Source organism: Xenopus laevis, chromosome 3L, assembly GCF_017654675.1.
Source record: "Xenopus laevis strain J_2021 chromosome 3L, Xenopus_laevis_v10.1, whole genome shotgun sequence".
Lineage (NCBI taxonomy): Eukaryota > Metazoa > Chordata > Amphibia > Anura > Pipidae > Xenopus > Xenopus laevis.
The window spans coordinates 20,771,215-20,786,567 of record NC_054375.1 but is presented as its reverse complement, the minus strand read 5'-3'; the positions used below and the strand labels follow the sequence as shown (position 1 = coordinate 20,786,567).

At 38.8% G+C, this 15,353-nt stretch overlaps 1 protein-coding gene across 1 annotated transcript in view; it reads right to left on the bottom strand.

Moving 5' to 3' along the window:
* The window catches only part of cry1.L (cryptochrome circadian regulator 1 L homeolog), a 47,837-nt gene that overhangs the window by 15,766 nt on the left and 16,718 nt on the right, over nt 1-15,353 (bottom strand). The window contains 3 exon segments of the mRNA NM_001087660.1: nt 1,281-1,465; nt 2,609-2,751; nt 2,900-3,008. Coding sequence (NP_001081129.1) covers nt 1,281-1,465; nt 2,609-2,751; nt 2,900-3,008 — 437 coding nt within the window.

The window sequence follows — 15,353 nt, the reverse complement described above, 5'->3', positions numbered from 1 at the left end:
ATAGAGGCCTTTGATATTAGCCAAGAGATTTATAAATGTGTAATGGTGCACAGGTGCTAAAAATGTCATTTATAAGGGTTGTGCTCTATTAATCCCCGAAGCTAATCAACCTGATACTAAAGTAGACAGAAACAGCCTTCAGTTGAGGCTCACACACAGTAGTAAACAGAAAGTTAGAATAACACGAAATAAGCATGAAATGTTGCATTCTAGAGAGCTCACACAGTCACTTGCATCAGCATTCATTTAGTCTGATAGTGTCGTAATATTCTCTAGCACAGAATGGCAAATGCAACATCAGAATTTGATGGTAATGTTGTGTAGCAGAGTTTGTACAGTTTGCTAGAAACTAACAAGATTACCAACAACAAAGAAGATAAAAAAAAAAACATTTTAAGGAGAAGCAGGCGTTGGAAATCAATAAGCAACTGTGCAGTAGCAAGAGGAAAAATACCTGTGGAAAATAAACAAATATTCTCCTTCCATAAAAAGGAAGCCATTATAATACAAAACATTTCAAATAGAGCAACAGGACTTTATCTATAGCTGCTTCTTCAATGGGTCTGCTCAGTAAAAAAAAAAGATGCAAAAACAATAGGGGGTCATTTACTTAAGGCAGTGTGCAAAGAGGAAAAAAAAAAGCCCAATTTTTTGCACACTTTGTTCAGAGCACATCAATACAGTGCTGCCTGTGTATGACAACAATGTATTCATGGGGATCAGGCAGAGGGAAGCTTGGAGGCCCGCAAAAGAATAAGGAAAGTATAATCAAAAGACAACATAGTGAATAGTATAATTCCTATTGTAAAATATAAGGATATATATAAGTAAGCAAGGAGTTCCAGGACCATATAAAGGCATGATGCAAAAGGCAGAGTGCTTGAGAACTGAAGCTTATACATGCGCCTAAAGAGCTGATCACACTGTAATTACAGTCATTACCATGTATAGCTCATAGTGATCATGCCAGTCATTCTACCTGGCACGCCTACTTCGGATATAAACAAATAATTTACTGGGACTTAATACTGCACTTCCTGGCAAAAAAAAAGAAATATACCACTCTGTTTCACAGTGGAACCAGAAGAAGCCTCCTTTTATATTATTGATCTGACTTGGTTGAAGACATTCAAAAATAAGGGTATCTGGAGATAATATCCACACAAAAGCCTAGAGAACAATTCTGGCCGAAGTCACAATTCGAATTGACAGGCACACTAAGTCAGACCATACCCACAAAGCGATCCATTGATTTTACCAAAAATTATACGATAATATACCTAATTCTTCCAAGGAAGGAACCCCGTATTTCTCATCGTGATCGTCGGACACAGGAGTGGTGCATTTTTCCATAACTTCCGCTGTAATGGTTTCTACGGGAATCTCCAGCGGATCCATTTTGCTGATCAAAGTCTGAAATCTTTTATAGGTCAGTGGTGGCTGGCCACCATTTAATTCGATAATCCTACAAGTAAAGGTTTAATGAAATAAGGCATTGCATAAAGATGCATTTTAATAAGCATAACAGTTTTTTGTGGATGTGCATATTATTCTCACAATTTTAAAGGATGAAAGGCAAGCATAAACCAGGTATCCTCTTCACTGGTACCCAGAATGGTCCTGGCTCCCCTGTACCAATGCTGAAAATGCAGAGCTGAACATCAATGGCCACCATGACCACTGCTAAACTCAACTTCATGCACTTGAAGCCGATATGTTTCTTGCTTCAATTGTGCATGCTCTTTATAATCAATTTGGCCATCTGAATGCATATCCTAAATAAGTCCTATATCTCTGATCTGATTGTAAGCTAATTAGATGTAATGAAATGAGATCATGTGGGGAGATCTAAGCAAGGGTGTCACAAACAGCATGCACACTTAGGACAGGTCCCAATAAAAACTGGAAGCACAGGATATCTACATGGTGTATTCTACACTGGTTATGTATTTTATGGTATATTTCTGTAAAATATGTAAGAAAAAAAGGAGTGTTTCCTCTTATGTAGACCTGTTTGGCTGCAACCTAAATTACCTCAAACCATACCACTTTCTGACTTTATGTAAAGGCATTATTAAAGCAATACCGGCACGTTCATATAAAAATTATAGGAACGTGTCAGTATCAAGTACATGCTGCACCCGGAATAGTTCCCCTCAAACTCGCCCCCAGCCCCGTGAATCTGCATGAACCCAACCCTCCGGCACTGCTTAAAGATATTCTGCGCTGTTTCAGTCACACTGGGCTGGGGGTGGGCAATCCTTCCATAGGCTAATTACAAATGAAAACAGGACTTCGCCCCCAGCCCAGCGTCACTGAAGCAATACGGAAGTTCTGTTAGTGATGTCAGCCAGTCTGCTGCACCAAGGTTTGCAGGGCTGGGGGCGGCTTTTCGGGGAACTATTGTAGGTGCAGCACATACTTGATACCGACACGTTCCTTTGATTTTTATAGGAATGTGTCGGTATGGCTTTAAACAAAGGTTGGTGTGTTATGAGAGGTGATGCAGAAGTTCCCAGGCTGGGACACACTGGCACCTTAAAAAAAATAAAAATAAAACTGCAGACAGTAACCTTATATAAACTGGATGAGAATGCGCTTTACTCACTTGTCCAAGTCATACAAGGTATGTGAAATGCGTACAATGACCTCCACGCCAGCTTCACTCGCAAGCTTCTTGATGGCTGCATCTCGTTCCTTCCCAAATGGCTCAGAGTCATACTCAATGGATAACTTTGTAATTTTCCATTCCTGTAGGAGAAACTCAAAAGTAAAACAACAGCCTTCCCTGGTATGGATAATTCCCAACTGGCATTTATCTGTATAAGAAAATGGGTTAATGAACCGGGAATTTGTCACAAGTTAAAAAAAGAAATACATGAATAAAGCACCTTCGTACCTTGAAAAGCCGAGGAAATACATCAGCAGGCTGCCCACGGATCACAAACAATCTCGAGTTCAACTTCCGCAGATTGGCATCAAGGTCTTCCAAACACTGCAGCAGAAATCTAAACAGCAGCAAATGAGGAAAAAATTTGAAAATATTATTATTATGGAGGTGACTGGTACTCAAAAGATAGTCTAACAAGATCAGAAGATGGGGAACGACTGCTCACAACTTTGAAGGCCTTTGTTAATATTATTAGGCCCAGCAAGACATCACATTCTACTTTCTGGTTGAATGAGCATAAGCACAACAAATCAGCAGTCCAAGGTGAACCCTCTGTATAATGAGCTATTCCTGATCTCAAAGTCTAGCAGGCTGTAGCTAGGGGTAGAGAGGACTTTGTTTATACATAGGTTTCTCAGTGGACTGCTTATTTGTTTTCATTGTGCTTCCACAAACCAGAAGAATGATACTTTAATGTTCAACTTGAGATTTTGCCCTGCTCCAAGCCAGAAATAAAAATCATATTAGCAGAAGGCCTATTTAACTTCATTTATTGATTTATTTATATCTTGTTGAAAAAGGGTAATACCACCCCTTCAAATTCTACAGTGTGTATTCATATGAATACATTATTTTTGCCTGTGACACTATACTAAATAATGTGGCAATTACCCAGGTACCCCACCCATGTATAATCTTGCAAACAACAAACATTAAATAAGCGCACGCGTGCAAACTGTGGAAATGCAGCCATGCCTATTAATTTGAAGCCTTTTTTTAAAAGTTTGAGGTAATAAAGCAATTTATTTCTAAATCTAAGTAGCGGTGAACTCTGTGCTTCCACAAACACATACGACTATTATTAGGCGTTAACCACAGGACTAGTTTGAAAGTTAAATGCTGTTTTGCCAACAATTAAATTGAAATGAAATAGCAGAGCAGATCGGAAATTATTGGCCCAACCTACAAATAAAAAGAGCTTGACCTAAAAACCTATTTCATACACTGGCTGTGGCATTATCTTCTCTGCTGCTGGCTCAGCTTAATTATTACATGACTGTACATTGTGTCTGCTTCCCAGATCAGGACAAAGCCCATAGCGCTGGAACTTTACACTCAATATAATAAAGAAGCACAGAACCTATCCCTGTGGAACTCAGGCCTGTGGGTTTCTTCTGGTGTACATAAATGGAATTTTTAGAAAGGGTTAAAGATAACTCACGTGCCCAAGTTCGCCACTACTTGGTGGAACTTACAGCAGGTCAGTTTAAGCACTGGGACAAGGCCAAGTTATTATTTTTATTTCTCATCTTTCAATTCAAGGCTTTCCTATTAATATTCTCTTGTTCAAATCAATGCATGGTTGCTAGGGTAATTTCGGCCCTAGCAACCAGATTGCTAAAACTGCCAACTGGAGAGCTGCTAAATAAAAGCTAAATAACTCAAAACTCACAAATAATAAAAAATGAAAACCAGTTGCATATTGTCTCAGAATATAAACTAAAAGTTAACTCAAAGATGAACAACCCCTTTAAGATTGTATCACCTGAGAATACAAAAAAATCAAAGTAAGTTATGGGGTGTAGTTGATTCTGAAGCAGAACCCAGCATCCCATACAGCCCCAATTTAAATCCACCATTCAGGAAAGGTCAAGAACTACTCAAATGAGTTGGGAGCTATCTTCCATAAGCCTGTATTCCCTGCTAAAAAGCCATCAATGAGACCTCACACATGAACAGATCTGTAAGAATGCCTCATAACCTAAAAGCCACTGCCCAAGCACAATATGTGCTTTTATATGAACTCTTTCACGGACGTCAATCATCAACCAACAGAGCAGACACACTTCTGACAGTCTGTCAGCTACCTTCTACACATTACTAGGGGAATGGCCTTGCCCAAATGCTTAAATGGAAGAAAACCTCAGAATCATCTCACCATTGCAATCAGAGCTTGATCAGACTGTAGGAAAGACTGGAGTGTGTGGGACAGATTGACACAGACAGGGGCACACAGGCATTACTTGGCCTTCAGTAAGGATGCACAGCTACGTGAACTGCCTTAATTCTAAGTTTCCGCAATTTCAATGAGCGTTTATAACACCTACCTGTAAGCACTACCCTCTTTCATAAATTCCTCTCCTGCACAGAAGTGAATGGAGCCAGACAGTGACATCACAGCTGTGATTACACAGCAAATTAGCCACTTATTTTCTGTGAGTCTGATTCATATACAATGCGATATCTAATGGGCTCCAGACAGAACTTTCTTTACACAAAAACAAATATAAAAATGTCAGTCTAACAAGTCATATGACTAACATTAGAATCCAGCAAGGGCATTGGCGCATATGGATATCCCATAAACCAGCAGAGGGAGGTGCAAAATGTTTTTATTCCCATAACATTCCAAGATGGTGTGACAAACAGTCCCTGTGTATGTAAGTCCATCTTTAAATAAACATTACATTCAGTAATTGGGCTTCTTTTTTTATGGAATTTTAGCAGCTCTCTGGTTGCTATGGGTTAGATTTACCCTACGCACCATCCATTGAATATTATTGCTATTCTTAAAGCCCAGGCTGGCCTTTCTGCCTGCTCATCTCTAAATAGGAGTTTGAAAGCCGATTTCCTGATAACAGATCCCAAACCTGTATTTAAAGGGGTTGTTCACCTTTGAGTTAATTTTAGTATTATATAGAGAGTGATATTCTGAGATAATTTGCATTTGGTTTTCATTTATTATTTGTGGTTTTTGAGTTTAGTTTATTATTAAGCAGCTCTCTGGTTTGCAATTTCAGCAATCTGGTCGCTAGGGTCCAAATTACCCTAGCAACCATGCATTGATTTGATTAAGAGACTGGAACATGAATAGAAGAGAGCCTGAATAGAAAGATGAGGAATAAAAAGTAGCCATACATTTGTAGCCTTACAGAGCATTTGGTTTTAGATGAGCTCTGTGACTCCCCTTTTAAAACCTGCAAAATCAGAAGAAAAGGGCAAATTACAAAGCAAACAATAAAAAAAAAAAATTTGAAAAGTTGCATAGAATTGACCACTCTATAACATACTAAAAGGTGAACTACCCCTTTAAAATTAACTCCACTGTTAAGACAATGAATTAACTATTTTGGGGGCAAAATATAAAAAGCCATGCCAAATATATTCCAAGTGGATGAGAAACTGCCCCAGATAGGAAAAAGGGAAAGAAAACTCCTTGACCAACATTATTTGCCAGGCAGGTGAGTTCTTGTCCAGCGAGAGACTCCCTAATAATAGGTACAGACTATTTAGGGAAAGGGAATAATACACTCTGAGCCAATGTAACATAAAGGAATTGGCACCAATGATCACCTTTAGAAAAAGCCCAAACATTTGTCTGTGCCACTGTGTAGGTTTCTTTTTAAAACGATTTCACCGTGTAACAACAATCCGTGAAAGTAGGTCATCACTCTGGCAACCAGCAGGGGAGAGGCAACATCATGACCTAGATTGTAGGTTACGTTGCTTCCTTGCCTGTGTATGTGCTTAGTGCAGAAGGGGACAGGGAGAAAGTCCTTTTTATGGGGCTTTTAGCGTATCAAATGGAAAAAGAAGGAAATGAGTCCTTATCAGAAGGTTATGACCTCCTCTCTCATATTTTCCTGGTGCAACTCAACCAAAAAAACTTTATTAAAGGGTGATGTAAACCCCACAAACTTTTGCCAAAAAAAAAAAGAAATGCAATTCTAATTCCTTAGTTATTTAGAAATAGAATGGATATTGAAAGCAGTATCCATTAGTCCCTTTCTATACTGACTTTTGAAAAAAATGTATAAAAACCAAGGTGATTAACACGACCCCTGTGAAGCAGCATTGAAGGGTATATACAGGCCAACATACAGTCAGCAGCTTATTGGCCTGAGTATGGGGCTCTTCTACAGGTCTGCACGACCAATATCTGTCTGAAAACCAACAGATAATTGGGCCGAGCTAAAAATCCTGTTGGGGGAGGTCTGCGTCAGGCCGTAACTACCCTCCATTTACAAACCCTTGCCTGAGGCCAAACAACTGTGTCAGCCCTATATCACTCACATCAAGGTGGGCATATCAGGGAAAGATCTGCTCGCTTGACGACCTCGTAAGAGAAGAGGATCTTTCATGTATGGCCACTTTTTGTTTGAGACATTATTATTTTAAGAGTCAGAGCCAGCAGTGCAGGAGGGAGAGATATCAGCAGGCTTGAACTTTTGGTTATTATGGTTATGAATGTGGCCACTTTTTGTTTGAGACTTTATTTCAAGAGTCAGAACCAGCAGTGCAGGAGGGAGAGATATCAGCAGGCTTGAACTTTTGGTTATTATAGTTATGAATGTGGTTTGCTTATAAATGAGTACAATGGACTGGAGCACTACAACAAAAGGATCCATACCCATGAAACAAGCACAAGTTCCATGCTTCTATTTTCAATGATGGTGCACACCCCTCTGACATAGTGTCTTGCCTACAGCACATAGGACAACTGTTGGGAATTTTGGTCAGAGCATTTTTCTTAGCATATCAAAAATGCTGAAGACCACCCATTCAGTCACTCACTGGGAACTGTGTGAGAGTGCCACCCTCAGGCCACACCCTGCATTAAAAAAAAAGGCGTCAAGACAAGAGGGCATTTAATTGAACTGGATACATTTGAAAGGGAACATATACCCACCTGTTCAACTTACAGTAATAATGGTCAGAGTGGGATTATTTTTTTCATAACATTAGCAGTTTTCACTCGAGAATATCTTGAATGCTTAACAGGTGCACCTTTGACATTCAATCTGGAGTAGGCAAATGTTACTGATGCAGATAGCATCTTCTGATGCTTCTCTGTTCAATCCCAAAGCTCCTGACACTTTGCAAGGCAGAACTGAGCAGGGAAGCATCATGAGATTCATCTTGTCTCACAAAAGTAAGCTTTTGCTGTACTATCTCGGCAGGGGCCTCCTGGGCAAAGGGGGCTCCTGTAATACAGTAACAGTAAATTTTGAATATCATGACTAACAAATAAATTAATGAAAATTAGTGGAATTTGACACTAATACAAATGGGTATATGTCCCCCTTACGCAAATATTTTTAGAAAATACTTTAGAGAGGTGAGCAAGGAGGGTGACTGGGGGGGGGGGTCTGCAGAAAGAACACAGTGGGTGCTTCGGTTGGATCAAACACTCTGCAGGTTATGATGCATCCATAGAGTGCAAGAGAATTCAAGATAATTCTTGCTAGTTTTTATATCCTAAAATGAAAATAATATATTCATACTTATTTTTTTCCCAAACTCATTGCTATCCTATTCTGTGTAAACCTCATTTAATCATATAATTCAAAAATAACTTGTAATCCGTGTAGAAAAAGTCAGCATGATAAAGATTATGCACTGGCTTGGATCCGACATTCAAACTCCTTGTCCTGCTAATAAAGTTCCAGTGCTGTTTGGGCAAGGGCACTGATTTGGGACACAGCCAGGCTAATCTGGACTCAGACAGTACTTTATAAAATACATGTACTTGTGCGGTGGCTTGAGAGTCATGTTCTACTGTCTGCCTTGACTGTCTGATGAATTTCAAAATAATCTTCTTACAGAAGGAATATGCTTTATACTTCCTAGGACACTGGCCCAGACCAATAGACAGCATTTTATCTGACAGGACAAGTTGGATTCCTGGCAGAGACAGGCTTCCGGCTTATAGAAAGGTTTAGCACTGAGTGTTATGCTGAGCTGAGCTGACCTAGATGAACAGCATGGAATATAAACCTGCATTTCTGGTTCATTCCCACACTCTATATGTTTAATAGTCATTAATAGTGGGAAATGCATTCATGTATATACATAGGGAATAATGCACTGCCTGTTGTTAAATGTTAAAATAATAATAATAAATAATGATATGGACAAAACAGTCTAAATAACCCCACTAATAAGTAGACTATTTAACCCATGCCTGACATTGTATCTAGCGGGAAGCCATCCTAGAACAGTAGAGATGCAAAGGTGGATTCAGCTTCATATTAATACCTTGGGTTTCAGAATGAGATATTTGGTAAGCAGGCATCATGCTAAGTAAAGGGGTAGTTCACCTTTGAATTAACTTTTAATATGATGTAAATATTCTGTGACAATTTGCAATTGGTCTTCATCATTTGTGGTTTTTGAGTTATTTAACTTTTTATTTAGCAGCTCAAGTTTGCCGTTTCACAAATCTGGTTTCTAGCCCAGTAACCATCCATTGATCCACTGATTTGAATAAAAGACTGGAATATGAATAGAAGAGGGACTAAATAGAAAAATAAGTAATACAAAGTAGCAATAACAATACATTTGTAGCTTTACTGAGCATTTGATTTTTAGATGAGGTCAGTGGCCCCCATTTGAAAAACTAATCAATAAACACTGATAACATCACTAAGCACTATTTATAAGGATATGTTTTAAATGTTAATCTGTGATTTATAAGGATATGCATAGTTTCAACTGCAAACACTCTTCCATTCAGTTGTTCTCAGATAGTTCACCAGAAATAAAGACTTTTTTTCAATTACTTTCTATCTTCCATTTATGACCATATGTTGGGGTTTCATTTTCTTATGGGTTTTCTGAATAGGCTCCGGTGTGGGGCCACCAACTCAGTAAACTGTTCTAAATTGATACATTTAGTCAATACTAGGGATACACCGAATCCACTATTTTGGATTTAGCCAAACCTCCGAATCCTTTGTGAAAGATTCGGCAGAATATCAAACCGAATCATAATTTGCATATGCAAATTAGGGATGGAAAGGGGAAACATTTTTTACTTCCTTGCTTTATGACAAAAAGCCACACAATTTGAATTCGGTTCGGCCGGGGAGAAGGATTCGGCCGAATCCTACTGAAAAAGGCCAAATCCCGAACCGACTTCTGGATTCGGTGCATCACTATTTGATACATTTCTTGTGGTTGGCTCTACTGAGCCGAATCCCTGAATTTCATTAAAGTCAGCTGTTATAATTGATACATTAGTTGCTAATATTCCACAGATGCTGCTAAGAAATGTATGCAACTGGTTACAGTCCAGAGTTTGAGCCTGGATTACAGAGCTGCCAGACTGAAATACCATACAGAAGCATTAAAGGAATTTTTCAGTGCAAAAATAAAAACTGGCTAAATAGATAGCCTGTGCAAAATAAAAAATATTTCTAATATAGTTAGTTAGCCAAAAATGTAATGTATAAAGGCTGAAGTGACTGGATGTCTCACATAATAGCCAGAACACTACTTGGTAGTAACCAGGCAGTAACCAGAGACTTGAGGGGGGCCACATGGGTCAAATCTGTTGCTTTTGAATCTGAGCTGAATGCTGAGGATCAATTGCAAACTCACTGAACAGATATGTCCCATGTGGCCCCCCCTTCAAGTCGCTTACTAGCTCAGAGTTATAGAGCTGAAAAGCAGGAAGTACTGTTCTGGCTATTATGTTACACATCCAATCACTCCAGCCTTTATAAATTACATTTTTTATTTTGCACAGCCTACCTATTTACCCAGTCTGTTTTGGCACACTGAACTGTTCCTTTAAAATTCTATTTTGAAAAACCAGTAAAAGAAAAAAAATGGAAAGCAAATTGAAACAGTATTCAGTTACGATGAACAATATGAAAATCTGAAAACAGCTGAGCCCGAAACACTATTTGGAAGGTGAACAACCTCTTTAAACTGAAAGCATTAAACAAACATATTGGGTACCCATGGAGGTAACATTTCTGCAGCTTGGGCCTGGTCTGGTTGAGTGTTTTGCTTCTGCGGTCTAATGGCATCTTCCTCTTCCACCAGCATCTCCATTCCTCATATCCATAACATTTTGGCAATGTGGGTTTTGGGTATGTCAGTGTGAAAATATAAAAGCTGCCAGTACACTAAACCAAATTGGAAATGTAATTATTTTCTTTTTGCTAAATCTGACTTTTCTGTAACAAGGTAACCCCTAAGCTTAAGGCTGTGCTACAACTGTAACTTCCTCATTGCACACGGAACATCATGGCAGAATGCATGAACAACAAACAAATCAAAGAATGTTTCCACTGGGTAATTGCAAAAGGCAATTATGCAAAGGCGTTATAATTTCAACAACAAAAAGTAAAGTGGCCATACACTAGTTGTTCCTCAATCATATCTAACACAGGATTGTCGAGATATGAATTAGGCACATTTAAAAACCCAGTTGAGTGTGGACCGCATGGGGTCGTTGTGGCAGTCCTCTCCTGTTGGGTCAGTATAGGTCCCCCATTACGATACGCTGTGTTGCCTGAGAGACAAATGATGGAATAAGCCCTCTGATAACTGTAAGGGAATATTGTTGTGTGGCTACCACATCTAAAGCAGTTTACTAAACAGAAATGGGCCCAGTTTTTGTCACAATATTCTTGAGATTTTGTACAAAATTCTAAAATATCCCTGCCATTTTGAACAAAAAAAAAAAAAAAAAGCATATTAAATGGGGCCCTTGTTTTTAAAAACAAAATCTAGAATAAAATGATGATGACCAGTTTCTGTTTACAGTGAATAATGGATTATTGATTGTTTTACAAGTGGTTCCAGACAGGGAGATGGCTGGGGAACACCAGAAAATAGAAAGAGGTACAGGTCATACACTATTACATAGTAAAACGGCTTGTGCTGGAACAACTCATTGCTGTGCAAAATAACGTACACAGAATTCACTGCAAACAACTTCACGTTAAATTACAGATACATTTAAAAGGTTGAGGTGACTCGTTCAAAGTAAAAGAAGGGAAGACATAGTGCATCTTCCAACAGCCACACGGACTCCATAATGTTGCCCAGGTCATTTTGCTTCTACTTTGTAATGGGCACAAGTGAGATAAAAGCTTAGAGATTAATGGGCCCAATGCAGCTCTAAAGTTACTGGGCAAAACTGGATTCTCTTTTACTTAACTGGAGAGTTAAGTCCTGCTTTTCACAAAGTTAGCCGCAAATTCACTATACTGCGGAGTTGCGCTAGCGCAGGCTTCGTCGCACTTCGCCAGACGAAGTTTCGCCAGGGCGCCGCTAATTCACTAAAATCCGAAGTTACGCTCAGGGAGGCGAACGATAGCGAAGTTGCGCTAGCGTTACTTCATCAAGGAAAGCGAAGTTACGATAGCGATGCCTAATTTGCATACGGCGCCAAGTTAAAGTTGAATGGACATATATGTAGCAGCAAATACATTACACTAAACAAGCTGGGAAAGCTTCATAAAATAAAATAGAGTTGTTATTTTGCCCTATACATGTGCCCACTGTATAGTTTAGGTGCCATATGTTAGGAAATGTAGGTGGGAAGGAGGGTACCCCCAAAAAAATGCACAATCTTTTTCAGCCTATCACCCTTAAAAAAGGAAAAGACGCCAGCGTTTTTTTGGGAACTTAGAAAAAATTTCAACTTTTTTCTGAAGTAAGCCCTATCTACTCTATTGCACTTCGCCTGGTCTCAGTTGGCGAAGGCAAGTCTGGCGCAAGAGTTAACGTTCATAAAAAGTTAGTGAATTAGCGTAGTTACGTCCCTTCGCCATATCGCAACTTCGACTGGCGTAAGGGTGCGAAGTAGAGCTAGAGTAGGTCCACTTCGCTAGCGAATTTACGCCAGCGGCCGTTAGTAAATCGGCGAAGTAACGAAAGACAGAAATCTTTTAACCTGTCCGATCGACTAAACGACCGATCTCCGGACGAAAAATGTCAGGACTCGCCACACACATTCCGAAAATCGTATGAATCCTCGATTCATATGATCAGATCTTTGCATCTATGGCCAGCTTAAGTATTAAATCACTGATATATGTCACCCTACTATAATCCAGAAGTATTCAGAACAGCAAATTAGCATATGTACCCAAATGTCACCCTCCCACTCCCCATTGGTTCTCATTCTGTTGGTGTTGTTCAGCCCCCTAAAAACACCAACCAACAGAATGTAAATTACATAGCTTAGCCTAAGAAAATGTGCCCCTTTTTTACAAGGCCACAATCAGTATGGCTTAAGGAAAAAGGAACTGCCACAATGGATAAATAATTTTTACATTTACATAAATCTTTATCTTATGAGGTAGCCATGACAGTCTTCCTCTGACTCGCACTGACCAACCCACCCACCCTTACCTTCCATGTCTAAGTGATGGATTCTGGGATTTGTCCTTAAATGGTCCTTCTGCCTTCTATGGTGGGCAGTGAACAGATTTTATAAAAGTGCTATACCTCATACTAGCATAAAAATAAAAGAACCATTCTTGCTTTGCATTACAAAAAATAAGCAATATAACCTCTAGACCTTACCATGACATAACTATGATGTCTATGAAAAGGTCTGGAGAGTATATCTAACTACATGACTGGGTAACCAGACTCTATCCTGGCCATAAGCAGCATAACCAACAAAGATTTTAGTTTTCTCCATAAATGATATTTAACAGCTGGTAGCAACCTCATGCTGCTCAATTCTCTGGATGTATAAATGATTTATTGAATGTCATTATGGCACAAAAGGATTGATATACAGTTTTTTTTAGACTAAAAGATCTGCATTATATAAATATGAAAAAGTTGCACCAGTGCTGAAAACACTTACAGTGGCAGATACTAGGGTCTCTGCGTCCCCCTGGTGGCCATTGATTTGCTCTTTATCGCTTTAAAATTCAGACTATAATAAATAGGCGCTGTACTTGTTTCATAGGAGAATAAAAAAACAAGACTTATATTATAGTTCAGGGTTCTCATCTTGAGATAAAAACTATTGTAAACCGTAAAGCTTATTTTTGGATCTAGAATTACGGTATCATCTCTGCACTGGTACTGACACCAACACTGTAAAGGACACACGTCTCAATGCCAAGGGTTTTTGTCAACCATACCTAGGATGCCTAAACTTTCTAAAAATTTGCCCACAGCTTGAAGGCCAATTAGGATGAACACCTATTCTCCCCTGGCATTACAGCACAGTAAATGTGTTATTTATTATACATTTGGCATAATGTTTAGGGACATGACTAAATTTGGAACTACTAAGAGGTATATACCCTAAGAAATCAGCCAAATCCTGTTCTTAGTTGTGGGACTGCGATGGGGTTATTCATCCTATTGGTAGATGACATGATAGGAGAAAAAAAACGGGAGGTTGAGGCCAGAATGGCAGTTAATAAAAAGACAAGATTTCAGGAGCCCATCTATAAGCAGGTATAGAGCAGCTTCTGTTTCAAGGAGAGACAGATTTACTTGCTTTTCTGTGCATGGGGCCAAAAGGGTCATCTTAGAAACGGACATCAAGATATTTCTATGGCTGGGCAGAAACCTAGTCAAATCAGTAAGTGTCCGAAGAGTCAGAAACTCAATAATTTCTCCAAGGCATGCTAGTAAGTAAAAAAATATACTTTATTTACATCAACAGTTAAAAAACATGAAAAATATCCCCTCTAACGCCTGACGGGTTTCATGCTTACCCAGCACTTAGTCATAGGCAGAATCCTATGCCTAAGTGCTGGGTAAGCATGAAACGCGTCAGGCGTTAGAGGGGATATTTTTCATGTTTTTTAACTATTGATGTAAATAAAGTATATTTTTTTACTTACAAGCATGCCTTGGAGAAATTATTGAGTTTATGGTTTTACCTCTGTTTGGTCACTAGAGGTCTCCGGCATGCATACCAGTAATGTTTACTGATTCTGCTCCCAATTTGATCCTAATAGCCGAAGAGTCAGAAACACTAACTTTTAAGCACAGGAACACCAGTTACAATTTGTAAATGTAAATAAAACGTATTGTCTACGTGTTACTGGCCCTTTAAACGGGTAGTTCACCTTTACATTAACTTTTACTATGTTGTAGAATCTCTTATAGTAACTTTTCGGTGTTCTTTATTATATATTTAGAATTATTTGCATTTCTAATCTGCCTCTTTCCAGCTTTCAAATGGACTGACCCCATCAGCTAAAAAAACCTACAGAGTTTACTGTTAAATTTTATTGCTTTCTGTTCAGGCCTCTCCTATTCATGTTCCAGCGTTTCATTCATCCCACAACTAGGTTGCTAGGGTAAATCAGACCATGGCAACCATATCTGCAAAAATTCCAAACTGGAGAGCTGCTGATCAAAAAACTAAATAAAAATGAATTGCAATTTGATTTAGAATATCACAATCTAAATCACATTAAAAGATAATACATTGCTGCAGAACTCTCAAGCGTGCTTACGTATGAATAAAAGGATAGGAAAGTGAGAAACATTGCAGGGTCTGAACATGGTTAAAAACAGTGCAATGTCAACATTGATGTTCCTGTTCTGGTTATTAGCACAAAAGCAACAGCGCATGGGTTTTAAGTATACTGTTCAATTCATTGTACAAATGAAATGTAAAAGCTTTTAAAAAAAATAAAATCAAGACCATGTCTGCCAAAGGAGGTACAGCAAAAAGCAG